The 20,098-nt window shown below is 44.6% G+C and overlaps 1 protein-coding gene across 1 annotated transcript; it reads left to right on the forward strand.

The window, feature by feature from the left end:
- The first annotated feature begins 1,155 nt into the window (after nt 1-1,155).
- Nucleotides 1,156-17,142, forward strand: JMJD7 (jumonji domain containing 7). The gene is made up of 8 exons (XM_040412758.1): nt 1,156-1,234; nt 3,406-3,559; nt 5,227-5,480; nt 7,398-7,454; nt 10,801-10,896; nt 11,341-11,417; nt 14,618-14,777; nt 15,908-17,142. Exons 1-8 carry the CDS (start codon nt 1,171-1,173, stop codon nt 15,994-15,996), a joined length of 951 nt encoding a protein of 316 aa, XP_040268692.1. The 5' UTR covers nt 1,156-1,170; the 3' UTR covers nt 15,997-17,142.
- Nucleotides 17,143-20,098: the final 2,956 nt, after the last annotated feature.

Genomic DNA, 20,098 nt, shown 5'->3' on the forward strand with positions numbered 1-20,098 from the left:
ATGCTGATGATCTATCCAGAAGATCAGTTTAAAAAAACTGCAGAACCCCTTTAAGTATTGCAAGTGGGAGCCAAATTTATGTTGTAGACTTATATAGATTATGGTTTCCATTCTCTGTGTTATAGTATTGTTCGCCTCTGTCACGGGTGCGATGCACTCCTTTTTGACGTTATGAAAGCGGTCACCAGAGATCTGGGCCTCCTGCTACTGCTAGTTTACAAATTGCAGCGGTAACAGTCTCATGCACACGGCCGTTGCCCAGCCATGCCCGCGTTGCGTCCGCAATACACAGGCACCGGCCGTGGTGGGCACCCCACATCACGGATGCGGACCCATTTACTTGGATGGGTCCGCAATCAGAAAGGTCGGTGCGGAACAGAGTCATGGAACCCGACGGAAGCACCACAGAGTGCTTCCGTGTGTTTTTGTCTGTGCCTCTGCACTACTTTTTTGCAGTGCGGACCATCGGATGCGGATTGCGGACCCCATTCAAGTGAAAGGATCCGCAGCGGCACCACGGTCGCTGCCAGTGCGTTGCGCACCGCAATTTGTGGTCCACAGCACGGGCCCCTGACGGCACATGTTCGTATGCATGAGGCCTAACACTGAGGACAGTTATTGGCTGCAGCAGTCACATTACCGCCACAGTGGCAGCAGGACGGGACCAGCACCGTCCATAACTGGGGTAAGTAACTCGAAGACTTTTAATGTAGGCTATTGGAGGTATTACCTAAGATTTTTTATTATCTTGGACGGTATTGACCCCCGTGAGTTCCGTCACAGGGGCTCAATACTGCCTCAGGGAGCAGAAACGCTAGGTGCGCCCCTGGGCAAACAATTACATACTGCTATAAACCAGAGGATAATACATGCCGGCCAATGCAAGCCCCGGACTTTACCTTGACAGGTAATTACTAAGCAGAGCGCCCGGCCTGTCACCCACAGCCCGGGGATCAGGGGCCCCTCAGCCACAGCCCGGGGATCAGGGGCCAGGCTTCCCACGTGCGCTGGTGGGAGAAGGTGCGCTGCTATTTCACGTCCGTGAGCTTATGTCTTTGGCCCGGTAGGTGGCGCTGTAGTAGAATACAGCGGCGTGCGGCGCCAGCTGGGAGCTCGGTGTTCTTGCTGACACGTCACGTGACTTGGGCGGCTCCATGTACCAGGAAGATAATGGCGGCGCCGGCAGAGGGCACGGTGCGGAGATGTCTGCGGGTCTTCTCTGAGGAGGTCCGCGGTAAGTGACCCGCTGTATGCCGCAGGTACTAGGAGCGGGTAATATCGCAGGACATTGGCAGTGAATAGGATCCTGCATGTCAGGCAGATGAGTTATATGTATGTGTACTCTCCTGCAAAGACTTCCACCGCCACTAGGGGGCGCTGACTGCATATGCATTTCGTCGATTCTGTATAAACAAGTATGCAGTGAGCGCCCCCTAGTGGTTGCAAAGCTGTTTTCAGGGAGTAAAGTAGTGATGATGACCTATCCTTATAAGATAGATCATTAATATCAGATAGCTGGTGGTTTGGCATTCCCTTTTTTAATCCGAAGTAGATTCGCTCATCCCTAATCAAACGCAGGGTCAATTACTTTTTTTCTTTATTTTTTTTAAAGAGGCTCTTTCAGCCTGGTAGGGTTGATCCAGCTGAGTAAAACAATACCTTTCCATTGGTCACACGGTCTTTGTGCTGTAATACTATATATACAATACTCAACCACTATACAATGTAGGGGTTGTCACAATACCAAAATGTTGATTCCATTTTGATACCATAAAAAAATATTGCCATACTGGATACCATGCGAAAAATAAAACGCCAAAAAAAGCCGCGTGCATTCCGCATTTTATGGAACATCCGGCCCATAATCGAACAGTCTGATCCTATTTTTTTGGGGGGGAACAAGTTGACTAAAAAATGGCGAATAGCGTGGTTTTTATTTTATTTTTTCTGTTACAGCGTTTACAGCATAGAAGATATATATATTTTTTTTATATTTTAATAGTTGGGACTTTTCATATGTGGCAATATGTGGTATGTTTATTTATTTATTGTTTATATATTTTATATAAATCGTGGGAAAAAAAATATAAAACATCCTGCACGATATGATAATGAATGTTGCGGATGTACATGGCTACATTTATACCAGGCATGCTCAACCTGCGGCCCTCCAGCTGTTGTACAACTACAACACAATGCCCTGCTATAGGCTGATAGATGTAGGCTGTTCGGGCATGCTGGGAGTTGTAGTTTTGCAACAGCTGCCGGGCCGCAGGTTGAGCATCCCTGATTTATACAATCACAGAAAATAATACACTATAATAATAGATGCAAGCATAACATATGGACTAAGCCCTCACGTATGAGACACTTGGTCAATACATTTTGATCAGAACACATCTAAGCCTACATATTTTATATGTAAAATTGGGAAATGGGGAGATTTAAACTTAAACTTAATATTTGTGTACTTTTTTTTTATTTTTTTACTTTTTATTTAATAGCTAATAGCCCCCTTGGGATCTTTTAATCCCTTGTCCTATTGACCCTGATAGAGCTCTATTAGGCCCCATTGACACGTCCACAATTTTCGTTCCACATTTTGCGGAACGGAATTGCGGACCCGCACTTATGGGTCTGCAATTCCGTTCCCGAAAAAAATAGAACATGTCCTGTTCTTGTCCGCAATTGCGGACAAGAATAGGCATATTCTATTAGTGCCGGCAAAATGCGGAACGCACATTGCCGCTCTCCGTGTTTTGCGGATCCGTGGATCTGCAAAACACGTTACGGACGTGTGAATGGACCCTTAGGGTGAATAGGACTTCACACTCTCCCTGCTGCCCTGTGCGTAGTACACACAGCAGCAGGGAGATTACCATGGCAGCCAGGGCTTGCATGGTGCTCATTCTGGAGATAGGTGCGGGTCCCACCTCTGGGTCCTGCACCTATCTGACATTGATGGAGAGAGGAGTCAACCCCTTCAATGGCATATCCATTAGGTATGCCATAAATGCCTGAAAGATGGATATATTGGGAGGATTAGAGCCTGGTACTCCCATTTAGCTGTAGAAGCTATCTGGCCGCCCCAGTCTGTGCATTTCCGTTATTGTATAGTCTGTGGAAGCATGCTCGTTTCTTTCTGTAACTTCCATATACTACAATGATGGGAGATGTACTCATGTATGGACAGCTCAGCCGAGCTTCCCGTGGTGCTGCCTCCCAGTCCAGGGTGTAGCTCACAGAGGATTTACTAGACTTAGTGAAATTGTAGCAAACCCTCAGCTGCTTCAGGTCTGCCTAATATTTATAATGAATGCTGTTCAATGACAGTAATCGGAAATCTTTTGTATAATTTTTCCTTTTTCAGAAATGATGAAATGACAAATGTTCTTCTGTCTGCAGATCTTCATGGAACTGACTGTGTCCCATATCTGGAAGAGCCGCCATCTCCTCTGCAGTTTCATAGGGAATGGCTGTGTCCGAACCGGCCGTGTATTATACGCAATGCCTTCAACAACTGGCCGGCGCTGCACAAGTGGACCTTAGATTATCTCCGGTACGGGAGCTGTAGTTCTAATATATTTCAGGTATAGGTGATAATTCTAGTTTTTGTGCGTAGTGGTAACTTTGCCAGGATCATAAATCATGTCAAAAATGACAAGTCACCTGCTGGATCTTCTTCTGGTTACACTGTCCAGTCACGGCCAACATCTTCATCACCCTGGCCGTTGGAACCAGAAGAACTAGTGATGCCCCTCCATGGTGAGTGACACTGGTGGGAGGCCCGTGTTATGGCCGCTGCTGTTAAGCAGAAACACCCTGATCTCGGTCAGTGCTTGCAGCCATCTTATACATTTTTGTAGATGTCTTTAGTCAGAATACGACTTCAAAAACTTAGAGGCTCTGTCATCAGGATTAACTCTACCCTACCAGGCATATAGCCTGGTGGGGTTGATCCAGCTGAGTAAGACAATACCTTTCTTATGTCCATCAGTACTACGGTTCCAGAGAAATATGAACTTATAATATTAAATTATGCAAACGAGACATTCAAGCACCAGGAGGCAGGATTACTATGACGCCCCTCTGCTTTTAATCACTCCCCCCTGACCATTAGATTGACTGCACTAGACCTCTGTGGTCTAGGGCTGTATCCCGCGCCTCCGCACTCCCTTTGTAGAATGATGTGTGTGCTCATCTTCTTCCTGATAAGTGAAGATGTACAGTGCACACGCGCTGTCACATCACTGCACCCAGAAGTGGCGGTGCGGGCTACATCAGAGCTGCCTGCGCCAACACTTCCGGGTTCAGTGATGTGCAGGGCCGTCTTTAATATTGATTGGACCTGGGCAAAAATTTACTTGGGCCCCCTGGATCCGGCCTTCCCACACTATATAGCACCCCACTATACAGTAGTTTACAGTATATTAGTATAACAGCCCCTGTCACCTTTTTCTGATGTAATCTTCACAAAAAAAGCTCCACAGTTAAGGCAAACTTCTTCTGCAGCACTCCTGGTAGAAAGGACCTTGATGACCTCATAGCCATGTGACCAGTAATATTGCTAGGTTACTGGTCACATGGTGATGATGTCATCTAAGGTCCTAGAAAATCACAACTCTGACAGTATGCTGCCTGGAGTGCCGGCAGGCATGGCATGGCAGCACCCCCTGTGTAGCTGACAGCCTGACATCCGGGGCAGTGGCCAGCAGGGCTCAAGAGGGAGCTGCCTTGGGCCCCCCAGGAGCAACTGGGCCCGGGGCAGCTGCCCCTTGTTAAAGACATCCCTGGTGATGTGTACCGACGGACATAAGAAAGGTATTGTTTTACTCAGCTGGATCAACCCTACCAGGCTATATGGTAGGGTAGGGTTGATCCAGGTGAAAGAGCCTCTTTAAAAAAAAAAAGTAATTGACCCTGCGTTTGAATTGGGGTCTCTGTCAATAGTTTGTTGCTTCCCTCAGATAGGTGACAGATTCCCTTAACCTGTTAACATATTTGTTCTACGCTGCGCAATATAGAAATGACTTGTAAAATATTAATGACTTTGGAAACTATAAGCAAGCTGATGTAGCATCCAGGCGGATAGACCCGCAATGCACATGGCCAAATTCTGCTCAATAGAAACCTGTGGGTTACTTCACTGCACGGTGTAGAAATGAACTGAATGATCAGTGAAGATCCATACTGACTTATGTCCTTCGCTTTGTTTTTTACATAAAGGAAATGTGTTGGATCCAAAGCTATAAGTGTCGCCGTCACCCCCAATGGCTATGCGGATGCAGTGTACGACAACAGGTTTGTTATGCCAGAAGAAAGAACAATGACATTTGCTGATTTTCTGGATATTATAGAACAGAGAACAACTTCTCCTGGAGTCTTCTACATCCAGAAACAGTGCTCCAACCTTACAGAAGAATTCCCAGAGCTCATTGGAGACGTGGAGAGTCACATTCCATGGATGAGTGAAGCCCTAGGTAAAATGCCGTTCTGTTTGGTCAGGTCTGGTCAGTTGTGTTAAGAAATGTAGACAAAAGTGCTTTACTATGGTCTTAATGCCCTGCATCCTGAAATCCAGTGGCCCCCCGGCTGTTGTGAAGTCCCGCCTGCCTTGGTAGGATTTAGGGTGCTGTCAAACAGCTTTTTGTGGCAGGTTTTGATCACTCAGGTAGTGGGAGAGATGATAAGGCTGTAAGCCCTACCTATAATATATTTATATATTTTTATATTCGCATCCACACATTATCCCATCTTGTGTAGGATGCCATTGTGGTACATGTGGTCCGCTGCCGACATCCTCCATTGTTTGCATTTTTGCTGGGGATTGCCGTTAGCAACGGATCACATGCGGAGGAATTGCTCCCCCGGTTATAAACACGCCACAGTGTTTGGGGGTTTTGAGCATTTCCTCCCATTTAGGCCACTTTATTTCAGTTATTTTTCTATATATAATTATACACACTTTATTTTATTTTTTTACTGGATGCCCCTGGATAGAACAGCACTATTCTATACAGCAAAAAAGAAAGTATTTATGTTTTGTGTCTTTGGGGGACACAGAAGACTGTGGGGGTTGCAGCTGCCACTAGGGGGCATCACTAACTGAAGAAGAAAAGTGTTGGCCCTTCTTTCTAGCTATACCACTCCTGCAGACACTGAGCTAATCAGTTTTAGCTTAGTGTCTGTAGGAGGCAGACATACCTTACTTGCATTAAAAACAAATATGATGGACCCCCTTTCCCTTTTCTTGGAATGTTATCTGGTGTAGCCCTCTAGGACCCCTATGGGCTTTGGGGATCCCCTTCAAGTACTTCTCCTCCCTGGGAAAGGTTATCCTCGGCCAGTTTTAGCTTGGCTCTTCTGCTGTGCAGTGCTTCAGGCTTTTCCCTTTCTGCACCTACTATTTACCTCTCAGGAACACTAGCCAGGACTCTTAATTCACACCTCCGGCCAGGCAAGCTTTGGCGGGCCCTCTGGGCCCCACATTTATTTTACTCTTGCCCTTCTCCCCTACATCGCGTGGTGGACCCTGCGGCAGTGGAGCCAGTCAGCTTCTAAGCAGTATGGGCAGCGGATCCCCTGAGAACTCCTTGAGACCTCACTGCCTCTCCACGTGCTATGGTGGTCAAGTGGCTATGCTGGTGGTCAAGCGGTGCCCGTGGGTATGCTGGCGACCTGTCTTCCACTGCTATGTTTGACTTATGCGTTCATCCCAAGGCCTTGTCCATAGCTATTGTAAATTGTAGTCAGCCACTCTTTGCGTGCACCTGGTGGATTTATTGCACCGTTGCTATATGCGATATAGGTACCAACAAACCTGCGCAGCTCCCTTTATGAGGGAGCATTGGTACCATTGCTTGCCGTGGGTCACTAGCCTACAGGGCACACAGTCCCCCTTCAACAGGCAGGAGTACTTGATGATTTACTGGCCTCTTATGTGTCAAACCTATTCATCTTCTGATGCCATATCTGACCAGCCTACATAGTACTGGCATTCATCAGGCTTCAGCATTACCCCCTGCAATGGTGGAGTAATGGTGCTGTTGCTACGTAGTTCGCCGGTGCACCTGTATCTGTATTTCAGTTCACAAACAATGGATCCGCATTTTGAGGACCGCAAAATACATACGGTCGTGTGCATGAAGCCTTAGAATGTCAGCTGGACACACAAAAATATGGGGCCTTTAAAGCGCAGCAATCTACAGAAAGTAATGACATCCACTGTAGGAGGAACAGCTCTGTCCTAATGTGGTTACTAGGAAAACTTTCTTTTCTATCCTGAATAAAATGAATTCTGAGTGAAGGAAATTATTTGTGCATTTTATTTTTTATTTTATTTTTTCTAATAATTTTGAATGTTAAATGAAGAAAACTGTTTTTTCTTATTGGAACAGGGAAGCGTCCCGATGCAGTGAATTTCTGGCTCGGAGAATCTGCAGCAATAACCTCCTGTGAGTATACACACATTAGTGCTGTTACAGGGGTTCAATGGTATAAGCATTTACAGGGGACACATGGGGGAGACTTTCCCTTGCACCATAAAAGTGGCGTTAAAGGGATTCTGTCAGCTAGGTTTAGCCTATAGAGCGGAGGACATGCGCTGCTAGATCGCCACTAGCATGTCCACAATATACATTTCCCATAGCTCTGAGTGCTTTTATTCAGGCAAAAAAATAAATCGATTTTATATATATATATATATATGCAAATGAGGCTAGTAAGGAGCCCAAGGGGCTGTTACCAACGTTTCAGGAGCCCAGCCACGCTCACTGTGAAGGAGCCCAGCACCGCCACGCATCCTCCGAATCTCCTCCTTGCTCCCCCGACATCATACAGTTAGAGCGCTGTAATCTCGCACATGCGCAGTTTATTCCCTGAGGCTGATGCCAGCACAGGAAAGGAACATTATACCGGCACTAACATGCGCCGTACCTGCGCATGCGCCGGATTACGGCTCTCTAACTGTGTGACGTCGGGGGAGCAAAGAGGAGATTCGGAGGACGCGGTGCTCGGCTCCTTCACAGTGAGCGTGGCTGGGCTCCTGAAACGCTGGTAACAGCCCCTTGGGCTCCTTACTAGCCTCATTTGCACATATATATTGTAGGGAATCGCTCTGGTAGTTAGGACTAGCGGATGCAGTATAGAGGCAAAGTACTCAGTTCTTGAATCAAACAGCGGTGTTTATTCACACATTGGTGTATATACCAGAACGCAGGCGGCTTGGTGTTTGTTCACACACAAGGAAAGTCCATAAACAATAAAAGTCACCTTTTCTCCTGGGTGTTAATTCACACCCTGTTAGCAGTTGAGCCTCCAAGTCCATGAATTTCTGGAATTCTGAAATTTCATCTCCATTTTCCATCAATTCTTGTGGAACACCTGAAGGGTTAAGAAAGTTTGTAAAATCTGTTTTGTATACCTTGAGGGGTGTAGTTTCTAAAATGGTCCTGAACTGGTGACTTCAGACCTGAACTGGTCCTTAAAAAGATTTGCTTCCATACTTCTAAGCCTTCTAACGTCCCCAAAAAATAAAATGTCATTTTTCAAAATGATCCAAAGATGAAGTAGACAAATGGGGAATGTAAAGGAATTACTATTTTTGAAAGTATTACTATCTATCATAAAAGTAGAGAAATTGAAATTTGCAAATTTTTCTAAATTTTTGGTAAATTTAGTATTTGAATTTTTTTTAAGAATAAAAATGTTGGTTTTTTTTTTTACTTTATTTTTACCAATGTCATGAAATACAATATGTGACGAGAGAACAATCTCAGAATGGCCTGTATAAGTAAAAGCGTTTTAAAGTTATCACCACATAAAGTGACACATGTCAGATTTGCAAAAAATGGCCTGGGCAGGAAGGTGAAAACAGGCCCGGGGTTGAAGGGGTTAATAGTTCATATAGGGAACTCTAACAAGCAATCAGTAGATTGCTTCTCTCATAGACTCCAATGCATTATCATTGGAGTCTATGAGAGTTACACTATGTTCCTATGAACTAGTGTGCGCCAGCCTCGTGTCACTCAGGAGGAGAGAGGCTGCCACACACACACACACACACACACACACTCTGGATCCCCCGTCCTCGCTGGGGGGAACCGGTACACAGCCCGGAGTGCGTGCACCTGGTTTTTGACCTCCCAGATGCCGTGGTCACATTTGATTATGGGATCTGAGGGGTTAAATGAATGCGATCAACGTTATTGTCAATCGCATACATTAGTCCCAGGTGCCTGCTGTTTAAAACTGAAGGTACCTGGCGGCTATGGTGCCTGCTGCAATTACGAGTGGATGCCATCTTTAAATCCTCCCTCGCCAATGTAATTTTGCAGTGGAGCAGCGGGAAGGGTTTAATCAGGTTTGCCATTTACATTGCCCATGCCCCACTCAAACTGCATACATACGGGTTGACGTATCTATAAATATGAGTATGCAACCCGTACTGTGCCAGTTCCCAAGATCTCAGCTCAGAGCCTGAATCTTAAAATATAGAAAGCGGCTATAATAATATTGTGTAATGCAGGGCTCGACAAATCCCAGGCGCCAGGTCGCCATGGCGACCAGGAATTTGGTCCTGGCGCTTGGGTATTTGTCAGCCCGTTTTCAAAGATGCGCTCTCGGCGCGCACCATGGTTTCCTGAGCCGACAGTGGAGAAGGAGAGGAGTCCCTCCCTCCCCACTGTGCGCGGCTGCTGCTGACCACCAATGAGAACAGAGTAGGAGGAGGAGGGGAGGGACTGTGGCCACTACGCCACCAATGAATGCCTGAATACCAATGTGCCGGCTATATCCGGGGTTAATCGCGCAGATCACAGCGTCCGGTCAGAGGTCGGGTGCCGGGAATGTTTGTCTGCATTGGTGGCAGTGGGCAGTTCCGATCAGTGTAATGCTGGGGCTCCGATCGGTTACCATTGCAGCCAGGAGTCACGCTACTGAAGTCCTGGCTGCGATGGTATGTTAGTGAGCAGCATTATACTCACGTGCGCAGTGGCCGCCGGGCGCTCGTTCTTCTGTCTGTGCGGCTCATTGCTAATGCTTATAGCATTAGCAATGCGCCGCACAGACCTATGAGAAGAAGGAGCTCCCGGTGATCACGGCGCACGTGAGTATAATGCTGCTCACTAACATACCATCGCAGCCAGGACTTCAGTAGCATCCTGGCTGCCATGGTAACCAATCGGAGCCCCAGCATTACACTGCTGGGACTCCGATCGGAACTGCCCACTGCCACCAATGATGGGGGGGGGGGGGGGGGGGAGTAGGAGGGGGACCCTGTGGCCACTGCCAATGATGATTAATACTGGGGAGGGAGGGGGGGGTGGGTTTGTTACCCGAGGGGGCTGATAAGAGGGAGAGGATTTTATGACGCGGCTCCGCCTGGCTCCTAACTTTTTTAGCTGGCTCCTAGATTCCAAGGAAATTTGTCAAGCCCTGGTGTAATGTATAGAAACCCATTGTGGGTGTGATGTTAATCTTGCACCCGTTCTCAACCACCCACAGCAGCGGGCTACCGAAACAGTTTGGCCTTACCATAATACCCTGTTCACATTGAAGAAGTGTGAACTGCATAAGCACAGTCATATCCCATTAAATTTTATGATTTTAATGAATTTTAGATGCAGCCATGGCCGCAAAGTCTGACTCAAACTGTGTGTGTATGTATATAATTTTTATTTTTTTTAATAACATGCTCATTAATTTCTATGTGTTGTTGTTATTGTGACATAAATAATTTAGCTGACAGAGCAGATTTCCTAAAAGAGAATCTTTGGCTGAGGTGATGTCGATCTCTTCCAGTGCACAAAGATCACTATGAGAACCTATACTGCGTCCTTTCAGGAGAGAAGCATTTTATTCTTCACCCGCCAAGTGACCGCCCCCTTATACCTTATGGTATGTCCAATCTAAACACAAATCTATCAGCCGCTTTTATACGTCGGGTTACAGATATTTGCTTACCATGATGTGCGGCGGGAAGCAAAAGGTCAAATTATTTTTTTCTTTTATATGATGCTAAGGTGGTTACATGGGAATTGACTTTCTCTTTGTGGAAGCATTATGTTGGACGCTTTAGCGCTGCGGCCAAAACTGCACATCCTACCATTGTTGTCTTTTCCACAATGCAGTGAGAGGTTTGTCTTTGTGTCGCTGTGATATTATTATCTGTGTTATCCTATTGGTACATATTGAGTGATCTTTTTGTGTATGCATTGGAATGGTGTGGCTCAGTACTAGAAATGTGTCCTGTTATATGCAGAACATCTCGTATGACCTAATTATCATTTTCTTATGAAGAATGTGAAAGTGATGCTTAGAAGTTTTGTCAATCTTTTTTAGAGATGTACCAACCTGCCACGTATAAAGTTAATGAAGACGGGACATTTGAGGTTAGAGAGCAGGAGTCTACAGACAAGGTAAGTCATTGCATCTCCAGGAGGATGTGGGACTACTTGCTTAGTACAAATTAGTAAGTGCCATATAGTCCTCTTACAAACACATTGTTCAACAATAACCAGAAAGTGGCCAACCCCTTTAACCCTTTCAACCACCGTGACGTACCGGTGCGTCATAGTGGTTGAGGTAATGTAAGGAGTAGGAGGCTGCAGTGATACAGCTGGCATCCGGCTGCAATGATTCCAGCACCTGTGGAGTTAGGCCTCTTGCAGACGAGCATGTGTCACGCTACGAGTCCGCAGCGCAACTCCCGGCCTGACCTCCCAGCACTGACGGGGGTCACATAGCAGTATATTGATCTATGAGGCTACGTAACCGTTACAGTTCTGGAATGTATTAGATGACCCTGACATAATGCCGTTAGTGTTATCCAATACATTCAAGAACATAGCATCATAAATCAATATAATGCTATGAGACCCCCTGTCAGTGCTGGGAGGTCAGGCCGGAAGCTGTGCTGCTTGTTGAGCGTGACAATCGCTCGTCTGCAAGGGCCTTCGGCAGAGGGATGTGTCTCCCTCTGCCTTCTGATCAGAGCATTAAAATTGCGAGGCTCCGATCGGTTACCATGGCAGTCTAGACACTTCTGAAGCCCTGGCTGCCATGGTAAGCTCCCTGCTGCTGTGTGCACAGGGCAGCAGGGACAGTGTAAAGTCCTATTCACCCTGATAGATCTCTAACATTGCTGGTGCTGAAGTGGCAAAACCGCAGAATTTCTGGTCTGCATTATTTGTGTCCACTTGCCATGAAATGGGTCTCTATCCGACATAGGCCAAAAGTGTCCTTTTGGTCTCCACTGTGCCGGTATACATTGGTGTGCTTTTGTATCGTTTTGCTGTATGAAGTAGCTTAGTCTGCTGCGCTATTACATACATACTGGTAAAAAAGCCTATACTGCACGCTTTTTTTTTATGTTATTGGAGCATATGGATGACGATTGCCACTTTATACCCGTACATTGGAATATACTGGAGCTACACTTTGGGAAATAGGGAGGTTCAGGGAAATGCAGTGGTAAGTATAATCTTTACGAGGGGCTCTGGCACGGGGGGGTGATCATAGGGTAACCCCCTTAAACCTCTGAGTATAGTGGGTCTAAAGCTCTTCTAAGCATTAATAACACAAGAAAAAAAATAGAAAAAAGAAACAATTGTAGTCCTGATCATGTATATTCATATACAAGAAAATTGTAGAGTAGAGCACAAACACAAATCACAGTAAGTATTACCAATCTGTGCTACATATCCATATGAATTACTATGATTTTATAAGTGGCAAGCCATTTACCCTTTTATATTTAAAGGGCTTCTGTCACCCCACTAAACCGTTTTTTGTTTTTTTTGTTTACTAATAATCCCTATACTGCGAGCTCTGCATACATAAATTAAATAATCATTTTGGTTCAGTAGAATTTGATAAAAAGCTATTTTTAAAATATGCAAATTACCTTGCTACCAGCAAGTAGGGCGGCTACTTGCTGGTAGCAGCCGCATCCTCCGATCCTAATGACGCCCCCTAGCATTGTGATTGACAGGGCCAGGGAACGGAATCGTTCTCTGCTGGCCCTGCCTGTTAGGTTCGGCCGCGGCGCAGGCGCCAGATTTTGAATGCTAACAGGCAGGGCCAGCAGAGAACTTAATACTTAAATATTACTTCATGATAAATATATTCTCAAATACCTTTAATTAGGTATAATGGCTCGTTTTGTCTGGGGAGCAGTCATTAGAGGAAATAAAATGGCCGCCATCCTATTGGTACACACCAAACCTGTCCTAATCACACAGGAGGACAAGTTACTTTACAACACTGAGGTAAAGAGCCGCCTCATCCTCCTCTTTGCTCTGCCTGTCAGGGATTATGATCCTGAATACAGATAAGATCCTTAGCTGAATTGAGTTCATGAGCAGATGTGGCTAATGAGCAGCAGCACTTGTTTACAGTCTGCATTGCCACAGTCTGTCCTGTCCATCCTCTCTGTACTTCATGTCTCCTCATGAACTCCATTCCCACAAAGATTCAGCTAAAGATATTCTCATCTGTATTCAAGATCATAATCCCTCACAAGTAGGAGAGGAGGATGAGGCAGCGCTTTACCTCGGTGTTGTGAAGTAATTTGTCCTCCTGTGTGATTAGGACAGGTTTTGTATGTACTAATAGGACAACGGCCATTTTGTTTCTCCTTGCTTTCTAGACAAAATGAGCCATTATAACTAATGAAAGGTATTTGGGAAAATATTTATAGTAAAGTAATATTTACGTATTTTCATTTTCTTAATTCCCGGCGAACCCCTTTTAAGTGCTCCATTACACAGTTATGCTAAGGGATAATCCAGTTATGTTAATATGTGGCTAGGGAAAACTATTAGATCAGTTTGGGTCTCACCACTGGGATCCTTACCAATCACTAGAACGGGAACCTGTATACTGTGGAGCCCCCCAAAATTAACAGTGTTCAGTCAGGCATCCGTGCAGCTGCTCCATTCATTTTTATGGGAGTTCTGGAGATTGCATTACTGCCAAATTACTTCAAAATATGTAACCCCTGAATCAAGACTGGGCAAATAATCCAAGGAAATCTTGCTGCAGGTGACTGACTTTATGGGATTTCTTTGGACGTCTATGAAAGTTTTTATTGCCTGGCTACCAAGAGAATTCACGATATGAACTTGATACCACTATAGGGGCTAAAGTCCACAGTAATTTATCTAGTCCTGCTCTTCAGTCTTAAAGGGGTTTTCCTACTGTCCTATACTGATGACCTATCCTCAGGATAAGGCACCAGTATCTGATCAGTACAGATCTGACACCCAGGACCCCCAGCAATCAGCTGTTTGAGGAGGCTTTCTCGCAGCTTACCCTAGGCCAGTGATATCTCATTTATCTGTAACGTGGGCTACGCGCTGCTCAGTCCCATTCAAGTGAATAGTGCTGAGCTGCGATACCAAGCATAGCCGCTATACAATGTACTGATCTCTTCTTGGTAAACTTTGAGGAGGCAGCGGAGATCCCAGGTGTTGGACCCCCACAGATCAGACGCTGATGACCTACCATAAGTTTCTGTCTGTTTGCCATCTATAGGGTTAGTAAATATGTGCTACTGTATTGACTGTGGGTTCATGTATGACTGGTTGACAGCTGTCTGGGTATTGCTGTTCTTTAGGTGCCTTGGATTCCGGTTGACCCGCTGGAGCCAGATTTAAGTCTGTATCCATCATACGGCGAAACAAGGCCTCTTCATGTGACTGTGAAGGCTGGGGAAATGCTGTATCTCCCATCTCTTTGGTTTCATCATGTCCGCCAGTCCCATGGTTGTATAGCAGGTGAGATATTGTATGTATGTTCTTAAAGGGGTTGTCCGGGTTCAGAGCTCAACCTAGACATACCCATAATTTCACACAGGCAGCCCTCCTGATGTTAGCATGATGCTCCGATGCTCTCCTTTGCCCTGAGCTGAATCGCACAGTGCAAGCGCTCTTTTATTTACAATAACACACTGCCGGGCAAAAGCTTCCGCCCAGCAGTGTGTTCGGTGACCTCAACGGCTCTGATGGGTGGGCTTTAGATCTGCCCTAGTCGTTTTACAGGCTAGGGCAGCGCTAAAGCCCACCCATCAGTGCCGGTGACGTCACTGGGCTCACTGCTGGGCGGAAGCTTCCGCCTGGCAGCCCCATGGAGAGCCCGGTACGTCACCGGAACTCCAAAAAATGCCTTTGCCCTGTGCGATTTAGCGCAGGGCAAAGGAGAGCATCGGAGCATGAACTGCTCCGATGCTCAAGTCAGGGGTGCTGCCTGGGTGAAAATGGGGATATGTCCGGGTTCAGCTCTGAACCTGGACAACTCCTTTAAACAACAATTCACAAGTGAAAAGAATACACAGACCTATAGAGCACTAAAAGTACAGCTTTGGGTTTAACTGCCCTGTAATGTTCTCTTGCTGTTTGATCCATAGTCATGTGGCAGGTTGCAAAGCTTTTTGGCAGCCGCAGAGAAGAATGTTAAGTCTAGTTTCAGACTAGTGTGTCGTGTGCGGAAATCACGTTCCGTGTGTGTGTGATTCCCTGTTTTGGGCACTGCTCGTTTCGCAAGGAGACACACAGCATTATAAATCAGTATAATGTCATGCGCTCCTGTAAAATAAGCAGCGTCCATAACAGGGAATCGCACTCATACACGGACCATGATTTCAGCCCAGGACATGCTCATCTGAAAGAGGCCTAAGGGGATGTTCACATGCAACAGGCTTGGTGCTGATGTTTTTGCAGCAATGTTCAGCACTCCAGCTGTTCAGAAACTACAACTCTCAGAATGCTTCAGTCGCTTCTGTGGGAGTTTGAAAAACAGCCGAGCATGTTTGCATGCTGGAAGTTGTAGTTTCACAGCAGCTGCCATTGCCGAAGGTTGCTCACCCCTGCCCTAGAGGTTACTTAATGGTTGTCTTTTCTTGACACAGTGAATTACTGGTACGACATGGAATACGACATCAAATACCATTATTTTCAACTACTGGATTCTCTCACTAAAGCTGCAGGAAATTCATGAATGAACCATCCACATTAAAATGGGTGTCAAAAAATAACTAAATATCTGCCTGGCATGAGAAAGGTGCCTCTAGACACACGCAGATGTGAGGGACAAGCAAACAAGTGTGGAAGAAGTACATCTAAACATTGAAATATGAATGTGAAGTCCAATGCCAGCTGTTCCTTTGCCTCGATGTCCTGGGAGTTACTTTTCCAAAATACGAATATACATACATTCAAGATTCTGGGAACGGTGCTTTATTGCCAGTGTATATAACCGAGAACAAGGTATGATAAAACTAGCACTCAGTGGTACAATAATGATGCCGGACTGTAATAAAACTTCACTGAAGGGGGTAAATGAAGAAACAGTGACTTACCCCAGCGGAGTACTGTTGCGGTGAGGTGGATGCTCTGAAGTCGGTGAATCCATGTCCTAGTAGGCACTTGTGAGAGCGATTTCTGCTTTGCTTTCCTTCTGAAATGACGTATGGGTGACCATTTATTTTTTATGTGTTTCTCTTTATTGCCAAGGAATTTATATTATATTCCTATTTCATATTTAAAGGGTTGATGAGTTCGTATCCCCCTTTTAAGAATGTGTTCTCTTCAAAAATTGATGGATCTTTTGTGGGAAAATAGCGGGCACCAATCCTCTTGACATCGATCTCATCTCTAGTTAAAGGGGTTGTCTGCTTTTTAAAAAAAAAAATTTTTTATTATATATGTATATATTGATGACCTATCCTCGGGATGGATCATCAATATCAGCGGTGGGCCGGCTTTAGGCATCCCCGCCGATCAGCTGTTTGAATAGGAAGAAGCAGTCCCATTTAACAGAATGGGGCAGCATGGTTGTAATTACGCCTAATCACCGCTGCAGTTGCGATGGCGAGCAGGGAAAAAGTGAAGAGAAGGCAGCGCTCATACAAGTGCTGCTTTCTCTTTAAACTGCTATTTTGATGTTGATGACCTATCCTGATATGGTCATCCATATACAAAAAAGGCAGACAACCCCTTCACTACAAGGGTTCAATGAGAATCAGCTCTGGGACACAAAAGGTTGCATAAAAATCTAATTGCACAGAGAAATGGGTAAATAGACTGTAAAATAGTTAATTCCCTAACAAAACTAAAACTACCTCGTAAGCAAATATTTACACATGGCAGATTTGTTGTAGAAATTTAAAAAAAATCAACTCCAACATCTGAATGGGACTGCAAAGACAACCCCATGCAGAAGAATAGAACTTATGTTCTAGTCACAGAAATTTCTGCAGCAAATTCCGTGTGGTAACCTATCCTAAAGCTGTCCGGACTCCCTGTACATTCTTTGAAAATAGCTTGAAGGATGGGGCTGCATATCGGTTTACTTTTATAATTGGCAAACTGTTTAGTGGATTTTTTTATTTTTTTGGGGCACCCACTTTTAATACATTGAAAAGACTTGAAATATATTATTAAATCAGAGTAGTTATAAATGTTTTTGTGAGTTAAAGAGGTTCTGTAGATCATCAGTATCAGATTTGTGAGGGTCAGACTCCATGCATGCCCACCAATCAGTTCTGTCCACTACACGGAGCGTTGTAGTTCCACAGCTACTGCAGAACAGTTGACTAGGGGGGTACCGGGAGTTGGACCTCCGCCGATCTGATACTAAATCTGCCAAAAAAGTGAAATTTAAAAATTTGATATCCATTTTCCTTTAATTCTTGTAGAACGCCTAAAGGGTTAACAAAGTTTGTAAAATCTGTTTTAAGTAACTTGAGGGGTGTAGTTTCTACAATAGGGTCATTTATAGGGGGTATCCACTATGTAGGCCCCACAAAGTGACTTCAGACCTGAACTGGTCCTTTAAAAAGTGGGTTTTGGCAATTTTCTTAAAAATTTGAAGAATTGATTCTAATCCTTCTAACGTCCTAAAAAAAATAAAATGACATTTCCAAAATGATGCCAACATAAAGTAGACATATGGGGAATGTTAAGTAATAAATATTTTATGAGGTATCACTTTCTGTTTTAAAAGCAGAGAAATTGAAATTTAAAAAATAGCAAATTTTTCAAACTTTTTGGTAAATTTGAGATTTTTTCATAAATAAAGGTGAGATATATTGACTCAAATTTATGACTATCATGAAGTACAATGTGTCACGAGAAAACAGTCTCTTAATGACTTGGATAAGTAAAGGCGTTCCAAAGTTATTACCACATAAAGTGAGATATGTCAGTTTTGCAAAATTAGGCCTGGTCAGGAAGGGGGCAAAGGGCCCAGATGGGAAGTGGTTAAGATTTAGAGGAATTCGAGAAACCGTTGATCCTGACACTATTAGGCTGGGTTCACACTTGAGCGTTTTACAGCGCGTTCAAACGCGCTGTAAAACGCTCAACAAGGAGAAACCAATGCTTCCCTATGGGAATGGTTTTCACCTGGGCGTTTTACAGCGCGTACGATCGCGCTGTAAAACGGCCGACGCTCAAACAAGTACATGAGCGTTTTTTTGGGCGTTTGTCGCGCGTTCCCGTACATAGACTTTCGGGAACGCGCGACAATGTGTGTTCACTTTGTCTCTGTATGCGCGCTTGTAAAAGCCCGTACAATCGCGCATACAGAGCGCTCCTTTCAGAACACTCAGGTGTGAACTGAGCCTTAAGGACTTCCTCACTGATTACTTTGTCGCCTAAGTACCTACAGCGGAACAGAAAGATCTACTAATTGATAGGGCGCACAGGATCCCTAAACCCAAAAGCGCTCCTAACGCTGCTTCCAGAGATATTATCGCCAGGCTGCACTTCTATCACTTCAAAAAGCTAATCCTTAAAGCAGCAAATTCAACACAAGACCTACCTGACCGATTCAAGAATATACTAATATTCTCTGACCTTTCTGCAACTACCCTGGACAGACGCAGGGAATTTTCAAGCGCTACTAAAATTCTCAGGGATCATAATATCCCTTACAAATGGGGCTATCCGGTTAAACTCCTGATCTTCAAGAACGGAATCACACATACAATCTCCTCCCCAAGCGACACCATGAAGCTGCTCCAGAAATGGTCCTTAGCTACGGTTGATGAGGACACCGTCTCACCCCAGAAGAAAAGACCTCCTACCCTGACCAAAGAGTGGACCTGAATCCTCTCCCCGGCAAGAAAGAATACTCCTTCCCTCTTCAAAGGACATATCCTTTCTATTATATAGGGGTCACTAGACTGCTATAAATGTTCTACATTCTGTACCGCAGGTTCTCTACGGAGATAACCCACCTGCACTACTAATCCCGCCTCCGTCATTACCTGGATACATTTTGGTATCCAGTTGGTTCTCTTTGAACCAGACTTCATTGTTTCTACTTGTTATAGATAAAGTAATTTAGTTCAGATTATCTTTATCTAATTCTTTTATTCCTCCTAATCTCCATTCATTATCTCCTTCATACCTATTCCCTCCCTCCTATTGCAACACCACTGTTAAACACTAGGTGACAAGTGAAATTGTATTTTGGTTTTGGTTTTAGGCTACAGAGCGATTGCAGTATCTTGATTAAGGTACCTGCTCTTGCACTGCTACATTTTGTACTATTTACAGTGTTACTTACGCTGTACTCCTTTGTTACCGGCGATGGTCATGAAAATGTCTTCAATTAATGTAAATGGACTAAATAGTCCTATTAAAAGATCTTTACTTTGGAAGGAAGTTAATTCTCTCAAAAGTGATGTGGTCTGTATTCAAGAAAACCCACTTGAATGAGTCTGATATGTATAGACTCGAGCATAAAAAATTCTCCAATTTATTTGCATCACCGGCAATGAACAAGAAAAGAGGAGTAGTCATTGCTATTAAGGACTCCCTCTCTTTTCATCTGATCCAGAGCATAAATGATAGTGAAGGAAGATATGTTATAGTGGTATGCAACATTAATAATACCCTATATACACTAGTCTCCTTATATGCACCTTATTTATCAAGGAAGTAATAACGACTGCCTTATCCATTAAACAAGGTTTCAAGGTCATATGTGGGGATTTCAATTTACCGCCATCATCAATAATAGATAAATCAAACCACACCACTTCTCAACCCTCCTCCCAATTCGCACAATACCTATTGTCAGAATATCTATA

Source organism: Bufo bufo, chromosome 11 (genome assembly GCF_905171765.1).
Source record: "Bufo bufo chromosome 11, aBufBuf1.1, whole genome shotgun sequence".
In the NCBI taxonomy this organism is placed as follows: domain Eukaryota; kingdom Metazoa; phylum Chordata; class Amphibia; order Anura; family Bufonidae; genus Bufo; species Bufo bufo.

Bases quoted from the DNA above. Each gene is read 5' to 3' on its own strand.
- JMJD7 (XM_040412758.1), top strand. From the start codon at position 1,171: ATGGCGGCGCCGGCAGAGGGCACGGTGCGGAGATGTCTGCGGGTCTTC. The intron at 1,235-3,405 runs GTAAGTGACCCG...TTCTGTCTGCAG, and splicing joins CTTCTCTGAGGAGGTCCGCG to ATCTTCATGGAACTGACTGT. The intron at 14,778-15,907 runs GTGAGATATTGT...TTCTTGACACAG, and splicing joins GTCCCATGGTTGTATAGCAG to TGAATTACTGGTACGACATG.